General features: G+C 43.2%; 1 protein-coding gene across 1 annotated transcript; it reads left to right on the top strand.

Annotated features, from left to right (window-relative positions):
* Positions 1 to 881: 881 nt before the first annotated feature.
* LOC311128961 (kelch-like protein 42) lies at positions 882 to 4627 on the top strand. The gene is made up of 3 exons (XM_084161194.1): positions 882 to 2117; positions 2405 to 2598; positions 2785 to 4627. The coding sequence occupies exons 1-3, from the start codon at positions 1354 to 1356 to the stop codon at positions 3234 to 3236; spliced, it is 1410 nt and encodes a 469-aa protein (XP_084017320.1). The 5' UTR covers positions 882 to 1353; the 3' UTR covers positions 3237 to 4627.
* Positions 4628 to 10310: the final 5683 nt, after the last annotated feature.

The raw sequence follows: 10310 nt of genomic DNA, 5'->3' as shown, positions 1-10310 counted from the left end.
CCCCTATACATGGCCATCCGCATTCTTGTAGAGCGCTATCAGCCATTATCTAGACTTGTACTCCCTCAATGAGTGTTTTTTCCATGGAGCAGAAGGGTGAAGAATGCAGAAAGACTCTGTTTTAACTCTCCCCAAAACCTGCTGTTGCACTAACAGATGCCCCTGAGAAAGAGAAAATGAGAGCGGCAAAATTGTAATGCCAAACAAAAGTATCAGATTCAGCTTCCTACTACTCTACTGTTAAATTGTGATTAAAATATCTATCATTGGTACTCCAAAAGGCCTACTCAGCGAAGTGCAAAACAGTTACATATTTCATCACTGGGTGGCAGTAATGCACCATGCTTGCCTGCAGTCCATATAGCCATTATGCTAACAGTCAAATACTGTATCATACATCAAACCCCAATAAACATGTCCCTGTTGGGTAGGCTCAGGCTGAGCCCCCCGTGTAATTCAGTTGGTAGAGCATGGCGCTTGCAACGCCAGCGTTGTGGGTTCGTTTCCCACGGGGGGCCAGTATGAAAATGTATGCACTCACTAACTGTAAGTCGCTCTGGATAAGAGCGTCTGCTAAATGACTAAAAATGTAAAAATGTAGATGAGCTGTGTGTCGGGTCCCACAGAGGCTATACACTACAATGTCTTACTTCATTGCAAGTTTATGTAGTTGATAGTTGGAAACTGTTGGTTTCAATGTACCTGGTTCCCTGAATATTTGGTGAAGAAAAGTATAGGAACATGTTGTATTACGGGTGGCTAGCACCTGTCGAGTGCAAGTGCCAGTTGGTGGCAGCGATACATCTTGTACCAATCTGCATGGCATTGTCTTTACACGAAGAAGAAAACGGTGGTTTCCGGTTGAGCAAGGAAGTGACGCTACCCACAGGATCAAAACATGAAAGATGCTGGCCAATTTCTCCTCAAAAACCAACTGCAGCTTTCTGCAGATTATCTCGACAATGCAAGGAAAGTGTGTTATCCAATATATACATCTTAAAAATGGCCACATGGTACAGCAAAACATCTTTGGATCTATGCCGAGATAATACCAGCTGTTTTTGAAAGATAAAGGCTAACGTTAGCTAGATTTCCAAGTTACTCTTAGCCTCTTGCTAGCTATCTAGCACACTCATAACTGAGTTGAAATTAACCAGGCAATCATCCAGACGTATGGGCTGAACATTACCATATATAGGCCTGGTGACTGCGGTGCGACTGGAGTTGCAGACCACCCCTGCGCCTGAGAAATGTTAACTGTGACAGGCCGTCATTAACAGATCGAGGCCGGAAGAGGACAGTCAACAAAACCGATCACTTGACAACACTAGCTAGCTAACCCAACCACTAAACATGTCATCTGAACAAATAATCGTAATTGTTATGGATGACAAAACGTACAACGTCAACAAAAGCAAGTTAATAGAAAAAAGCGACTACTTCCGTGCACTGTACAGCTCTGGGATGCGCGAGTCCAGAGAGGATTCAGTGCAACTGCAGGGGCTGAGTGTGCCAGGGCTCGAGCTGGTCCTGGAGTTTATCAACACCTCCAAAGTGAAAGTAGTCAACGAGACCCTGGAAGACCTGATTGAGACTGCTTCTTTTTTGCAAGTCACCTCTATTCTAAAACTCATTTCGTCTGAAATTCGACAAGAGAATTGTGTGGAACTCTACAGCCTATCTGAGGTATATGGAACTCATGATCTACGCAACGCTTGTCTCAGATACATGAGCTGTCACTACCACCCGATGCTGCGGAAACCAGAGTTCAGCGACTTACCTGCTGCCCTGCGCAACCAGGTTAGAGAGATGCGTATGAAAGGCACGGCCACTCTGGTGGCTATCGGACTCTTCACCTGTCTGGCTCTGGACCTACCAGACCAGGACGAGCCCTGGTCCATGCTGAGGTATGGGGAAGTGGAGCAACGCTGGAAGCCGCTCGCTAACAACCTGCCCTCTGACATGGTCAATGTGAGAGGCTACGGCTCAGCCGTGTTAGACAACTACCTGTTCATTGTCGGTGGGTACAGAATGACCAGCCAGGAGATCTCAGCTGCACACTGCTACAACCCCTGTAGGAATGAATGGAACCAGGTAGCCCCCCTGAACCAGAAGAGGTCAGTACAGGTCAGCTATATGAATAGACCTCTATGCAGTCTGTCCCTGTCTTGAGCTCCAATACTACTGCACTGTTGGAGCTAGGAACACAAGCATTTCACTACACCCGCATTAACATCTGCTAAATATGTGTATGTGACCAATACAATTTGATTTGATTTGAATATCCAGTCTGTTCTGATGTCTTGATCTTCAAACTGCTTTGATGCTGAGCCAGCAAACTACATAGGCTACAGTATGTCTCCATTCTGTAATGTTATTGTATGTCCGTCTCTCCTCCGGTCAGGTCCAACTTCAAGCTGCTGGCGGTACGAGGGAAGCTGTATGCAGTGGGAGGCCAGTGTCAGGGCACTGTGGAGTGCTACAGCCCTGAACAGGACTGGTGGACCTGTGTGTCGTCACTGCCTGACCCCCTGGCAGAGTTCTCTGCCTGCGAGTGCCAGGGCATGATCTACGTCATGGGAGGATACACTGCCAGAGGTTAGTGGGGGTGATTTTAATTCCCAGCAGAAGCGAGAACATTTTTCTAAAATGTCCAATGTAGACAGACAGTAGACATAAAGAACTGTAGGCTACACAAATAGTGCTTGTCCATTTGACAAAATATCAACTGCTTTTAAAATGATTGTAACAAATGCTGTTATTGTTTCTCTCTGTATCTACTAGACAGGAATACCAGCGTGCTCCGCTATTGCCCCTCCTCTGACAGTTGGACAGTGTTCCGCTCCTGCTCGGCCCACGTGCGTAAGCAGCAGATGCTCTCGGTGGAAGATACCATCTACCTGGTGGGGGGGTACACCCACGAGCTGGAGCCAGGTCCTGGGCGGCGGGCCAGCCAGACGGAGGACATGCTGACGGTACAGTCTTACAACGTGACCACGGGGGAGTGGCTCCACCTGAAGGACAACACCTCCAAGTCGGGCCTGAACCTCACGTGCACGCTGCACAACGACGGCGTCTATATTATGTCGCGTGACGTCAGCCTGCCCACCAGCCTGGAGCACCGCGTCTTCCTCAAGTACAACATCTTCTCAGACGCCTGGGAGGCCTTCAGACGCTTCCCCGCGCTGGGCCAGAATATGCTACTCTGCTCCCTCTATCTGCCCAACGTTCTATGAACGTTGTGGATGGGATGTAGGATGTTTAGTTGATGCCAGTGGTAGTACAGTCCAGAGACTACGTCATATGCCACAAGGGGCTTGTTTGTGCGTGCAGGGCTACATAGTTCCCATGAAGAGAAGTGGTAACGGTAGAGCAGTAGATGGCTGTCATAGGACACAGTATGGCCAAATCTCTGTTGGTGGGGCAAAATATAGAAAGACACAGCTTGTTACATTATTTAAACCTTAAAGTAGCTACAGGCAAAGCAACAGTCATGCATTGTGGGTCAATGTCAAAGTTAGCATAGCAGCATTGGCCTACTATCGAGATCCATTTTCGGATTATTTTATTAGAAGTAGACTTGAATCATGTAAAACATTCCCTATTGTTTACACTGCAAATTAAAATGATAGATTTGCAAAAATCTTCATCTTAGTGTTCACTACAAACCTTAAACGCTAATGGAAATTAGTAATAGATTTAATACATGTCATATTGGATATTGAAGAAAGTTTGTAGCCAAGACATGGCTTTGGTTTTACACTGCCGGTTTTGCAATGGGCGATTTGAAGAACTTAAATAAAATGCTAAGCTGATGCCGGACCACCATTAATAACTAAACAAATGTCTTAACTCTTGCGTGAGAAGAAAAATGGTAGAATCATGAATGGAAGGGGACTGATGAAATGGAGTAATTCATTGACTGGATTTAATTTATGAACATTGTTTAGAAAACAAATGCTAAGCTCAGCAGCAGTACAGTTCAAGGAAATGAATAAGGAACGTGCCTTCTCCCTCACCTGGGGGATTTTGTACAGATGCACAAAAGTTGAATTATAAGTGACCACCAAAACTGTTGTTTTTTCCTTTTTCACTGTTGAATTATCAGGAAAGGGCTTTCATTAGGGTACGTTAAGGACAAATTGATGAAAGACGATGAGAAATTAGTTTCGGTTTAAAGGTAGACTCAGCGATATGACCTAGATACAGAAAGTAAACAGCATAGTGGGTCAATTTTCACAACTAAGAGCGTTGAAGCGTGAGGCTCAAGTTCTCAGCTGTTTTGATGCCCTGGCTACCACGCTGTGAACAGTGAAGTGAACCCGTGCACATGCGCAGATACTGTGTGTGACTGTCTGAGAGCGAAGTGTTGCATCTCACTCATCTCAATATCTCCAGTGCTGCTTGTGGCAATGTAGTTTTGCTGAGTCTACCTTTAATTAAAGGTGATTACAAACCTTTACTAGCTTGTATGAATGCAGTCTTTCTGCTGATAATACAACTATGCTGTTTGGCTTCTAAAGATGTTGGAGTTTGTTTAATGTACTGTATATTGTTTTGTCACCCCTGGTTATGTTCTAACATGCCTTGGACTTTGACTTAAAAAGAATAAAGAAAATATTCAGGGAGTAGGTGTCGTTCTGTTTTATTGTAAAAACATTGAAACCATACATTCAGTGAATGTGCCTTTTTGAAAGTAGGATGCTATGCCTTTTCATCTCTGCAAGTGAAGCTACATACAGTTGAAGTCAGAAGTGTACATGCACTTAGGTTGGAGTCATTAAAACTCGTTTTTCAACCACTCCACTAATTTCTTGTTAACAAACTATAGTTTTGGCAATTCGGTTAGGACATCTACTTTGTGAATGATACAAGTTATTTTTCCAACAATTGTTTACAGACAGATTATTTCACTTATAATTCACTGTATCACAATTCCAGTGGGTCAGAAGTTTACATACACTAAGTTGACTGTGCCTTTAAACAGCTTGGGAAATTCCAGAAAAATATGTCATGGCTTTAGAAGCTTCTGATAGGCTAATTGACATAATTTTAGTCAATTGGAGGTGTACCTGTGGATGTATTTCAAGGCCTACCTTCAAACTCAGTGCCTCTTTGCTTGACATCATGGGAAAATCAAAATAAATCAGCCAAGACCTCAGAAAAAAAATGGTAGACCTCCACAAGTCTGGTTCATCCTTGGGAGCAATTTCCAAACGCCTGAAGGTACCACGTTCATCTGTACAAACAATAGTACGCAAGTATAAACACCATGGGACCACGCAGCCGTCATACCGCTCAGGAAGGAGACAAGTTCTGTCTCCTAGAGATGAACGTACTTTGGTGCGAAAAGTGCAAATGAATCCCAGAACAACAGCAAAGGACCTTGTGAAGATGCAGGAGGAAACAGGTACAAAAGTATCTATATCCACAGTGAAAACGAGTCCTATATCGACATAACCTGAAAGGCCGCTCAGCAAGGAAGAAGCCACTGCTCCAAAACCGCCATAAAAAAGCCAGACTACGGTTTGCAACTGCACATGGGGACAAAGATCGTACTTTTTTGAGAAATATCCTCTGGTCTGATGAAACAAAACTAGAACTGTTTGGCCATAATGACCATCAATATGTTTGGAGGAAAAAGGGGGACGCTTGCAAGCCAAAGAACACCATTCCAACCGTGAAGCACGGGTGTAAGCACAGGGGTGCCAGCATCATGCTGTGGGGGTGCTTTGCTGTAGGAGGGACTGGTGCACTTCACAAAATAGATGGCATCATGAGGAAGGAAAATTATGTGGATATATTGAAGCAACATCTCAAGACATCAGTCAGGAAGTTAAAGCTTGGTCGCAAATGGGTCTTCCAAATGGATAATGACCCCAAGCATACTTCCAAAGTTGTGGCAAAATGGCTTAAGGACAACAAAGTCAAGGTATTGGAGTGGCCATCACAAAGCCCTGACCTCAATCCTATAGAAAATGTGTGGGCAGAACTGAAAAAGCGTGTGCGAGCAAGGAGGCCTACAAACCTGACTCCGTTACACCAGCTCTGTCAGGAGGAATGGGCCAAAATTCACCCAACTTATTGTGGGAAGCTTGTGGAAGGCTACCCGAAATGTTTGACCCAAGTTAAACAATTTAAAGGCAATGCTACCAAATACTTATTGAGTGTATGTAAACTTCTGACCCACTGGGAATGTGATGAAAAAAATAAAAGCTGAAATAAATCATTCTCTCTACTATTATTCTGACATTTCACATTCTTAAAATAAAGTGGTGATCCTAACTGACCTAAGACAGGGAATTTTTACTAGGATTAAATGTCAGGAATTGTGAAAAACTGAGTTTAAATGTATTTGGCTAAGGTGCATGTAAACTTCCAACTTAAACTGTAAAATACTTTGAATCATATCTAAACTTTCATAGTCTGGCCATATTAAGGCCTTAAGGATAATTGAGTTATCTTTCTTCCCCGTCTTTGGTTTGGTCCTCGCTTCTGTACATCCCGGTACTTTGTCCTCTCTTTTCTTTTGTAGGGGGAACTACCAGCCTTTCTTCCAAAACGATTCCCTTCTTCCTCTTTGTAGGTGGAACTAGTGTCCTCTCTGTCTAAATTATTCATCTCTTCCCATGTGTAGGCGGAACTAGCATCCTCTCTTTCTAAACTATTCCCCTTGTCCCATTTGTCGTCCAAACTAGTGACCTCTCTTACAAAACTATTCCCCTCTTCCCTTTTGGAGGCGGGACTAGCTTCCTCTCTTTCTAAACTATTCCCCTTGTCCCATTTGTCGTCCAAACTAGTGACCTCTCTTACAAAACTATTCCCCTCTTTCCTTTTGGAGGCGGGACTAGCTTCCTCTCTTCCTGAAGGACCTTTTGCCTTGAGGATGTCCACATCGATAGAGAAGACAAACTGCTCGTAAGCAGTGTAATCAGTGATATTACACCTTCCCAGTATATCAGCTGCATCGTCAGTCTGTCTGATTGGGGAGAAAGCCCTTATAAACTCCAGGCCTCCGTAGTTCACAGAGGTCCACTCCTTCCCTGGGAAGTCTGGCACAAAGGACCCGTCACAGAGAAACCAGTCAGTAATACTGCTGCTCCCGCTATCCCCCTGAGAGCCATGGAGCTGGTCCTCAGGAAGAGACATCTTGGTCAGAGGAATAGTGGAATGTTCCAGAGAGAGACTGTCCCATGTCTGCCTTCTGGGATCCAGGGTTGGCGTAGGTCTAATTGAAACGCTGTAGTCCAGGGGTAGAGGGTCTGTCTGGAGGTGGGCAAGGTGGAGGAGACCCGGGGCATAAGGAAGGCCTGTGAGACGGTAGTGGAGGTATGGGATGCTGAGGGCCACACACTGCAGGTTCTGCTGTGTCAGAGGCTTCTCTGCTGTGTTGGTCAGACGCACAGTCACTGTGTATGTTGGGTAGGAGTATGTATATGTTTCCTTCAAGAAAACTGCACAATCATGAGACAAAGAATGGAACTATGAAATTGTTTGAAATAACTCTGACAAAAAAGTATAAATTGGTGGCTATGTCAAATTGTACATTTTCAAAAAAGATTTACCTAAATTGAAAGCAGGATCGTCTTCTGCATAGAATGTCAGCTTCATGAGATATTTCTCTGCATAGGTCTGAACCACCTCCATGTCTTGCAGTGAATCAACACTTTGCATATTTGAATGAAGACAACATTTCTACACTCTTAGTTTGTAACGTCTCTATGGAAACAATCATTTGGAAATAATTCTGAATTCTATTGGAATGCCCCCCACACATTGGTAGAATTCTAAAATAGTGGCCATTAAAAAATCTGGAATTCGTCTGCTTCCTTTGAGATTTTAATCTACAACATTTGTGCAACTATATTTACTAATCTACATAGCTGCAAACAAATGCTAAAAGCACTTTGCAACCTCCACTAAACACATCAATTTAGATTACATTTATCTTAAACTAGATAAACAAAACTAGCCTGGTCTCAGATTTGTTTGTGCTTTTGTCATTTTAGACAATTCCATGAGGAGTTGGCAAGAGAGCAGAAACAGACTGGTTCCCAGGATAAAATAAAACCGTTTTAAATCAAGCATGCAAATTGCAGCGTGTGAGAGTGCACATCTTCAACAAAAACCCATTGAACAATCAACCAGGGTTAATTCAAAAGATCACCAGAAGGTGGCAGTATATCCCTGTCTGAGTATTTAGATTTTCAATACAGTCCATCTCCAATCAATCACCTTGGGAAGTCCAACAGTCCTACTCAATAAAAACCAGTAAACAGGTTAATTGGATATGTGAAAACAATATTTTTCCTGTGCAGGGAGACATTTTATGGACATTATACTCTGTTTTGACATGTAAATGTTGAGTACATGTAACATGTTGTATGCACTCACTAACTGTAAGTCGCTCTGGATAAGAGCGTCTGCTAAATGACTATAATGACTAAAATGTTGAGTACATACGTAAAACTGTATGCACACATGACTGTAAGTCGCTTTGGATAAAAGCGTCTGCTAAATGGCATATTATTATTATATTATGTGTGGTCCTCTGTAGCTCAATTGGTAGAGCATGGTGCTTGTAACGCCAGGGTAGTGGGTTCGATCCCCGGGACCACCCATACGTAAAAATGTATGCACACATGACTGTAAGTCGCTTTGGATAAAAACGTCTGCTAAATGGCATATTATATGTAACATGAGTACAGTGCCTTGCAAAAGTATTCATCCCCCTTGTCGTTTTTCCTATTTTGTTGCATTACAACCTGTAATTTAAATTGATTTTTATTAGAATTTCATGTAATGGACATACACAAAATAGTCCAAATTGGTGAAGTGGAATGAAAAAAAGAACTTGTTTAAAGAAGTTCTAAAAAATAAATAACGGAAAAGTGGTGCGTGCATATGTATTCACCCCCTTTGCTATGAAGCCCCTAAATAAGATCTGGTGCAACCAATTACCTTCAGAAGTCACATAATTAGTTAAATAAAGTCCACCTGTGTACAATCTAAGTGTCACATGATCTGTCACATGATCTCAGTATATATACACCTGTTCTGAAAGGCCCCAGAGTCTGCAACACCACTAAGCAAGGGGCACCACCAAGCAAGCGGCACCATGAAGACCAAAGAGCTCTCCAAACAGGTCAGGGACAAAGTTGTGGAGAAGTACAGATCAGGGTTGGGTTATAAAAAAATATCTGAAACTTTGAACACGGAGCACCATTAAATCCATTATTAAAAAATAGAAAGAATATGGCACCACAACAAACCTGCCAAGAGAGGGCCGTCCACCAAAACTCACGGACCAGGCAAGGAGGGCATTAATCAGAGGCAACAAAGAGACCAAAGATAACCCTGAAGGAGCTGCAAAGCTCCACAGCGGAGATTGGAGTATCTGTCATAGGACCACTTTAAGCCGTACACTCCACAGAGCTGGGCTTTACGGAAGAGTGGCCAGAAAAAAGCCATTGCTTAAAGAAAAAAATAAGCGAACACGTTTGGTGTTCGCCAAAAGGCATGTGGGAGACTCCCCAAACATATGGAAGAAGGTACTCTGGTCAGATGAGACTAAAATTGAGCTTTTTGGCCATCAAGGAAAACGCTATGTCTGGCGCAAACCCAACACCTCTCATCACCCCGAGAACACAATCCCCACAGTGAAGCATGGTGGTGGCAGCATCATGCTGTGGGTTTTTCGTCAGGGACTGGGAAACTGGTCAGAATTGAAGGAATGATGGATGGCGCTAAATACAGGGAAATTCTTGAGGGAAACCTGTTTCAGTCTTCCAGAGATTTGAGACTGGGACGGAGGTTCACCTTCCAACAGGACAATGACCCTAAGCATACTGCTAAACCAACACTCGAGTGGTTTAAGGGGAAACATTTAAATGTCTTGGAATGGCCTAGTCAAAGCCCAGACCTCAATCCAATTGAGAATATGTGGTATGACTTAAAGATTGCTGTACACCAGTGGAACCCATCCAACTTGAAGGAGCTGGAGCAGTTTTGCCTTGAAGAATGGGCAAAAATCCCAGTGGCTAGATGTGCCTAGCTTATAGAGACATACCCCAAGAGACTTGCAGCTGTAATTGCTGCAAAGTGTGGCTCTACAAAGTATTGACTTTGGGGGGAGAATAGTAATGCACGCTCAAGTTTTCTGTTTTTTTGTCTTATTTCTTGTTTGTGTAACAAACAAAAAATATTTTGTATCTTCAAAGTGGTAGGCATGTTGTGTAAATCAATTGAAACAAACCCCCCCAAAATCAATTTTAATTCCAGGTTGTAAGGCAACAAAATAGGAAAAATGC

Source organism: Coregonus lavaretus (genome assembly GCF_964263955.1).
Source record: "Coregonus lavaretus genome assembly, chromosome: 5".
Lineage (NCBI taxonomy): Eukaryota > Metazoa > Chordata > Actinopteri > Salmoniformes > Salmonidae > Coregonus > Coregonus lavaretus.
Note: the sequence above shows the minus strand (reverse complement) of the source record. Positions and strands in the feature narration are given on the sequence as shown.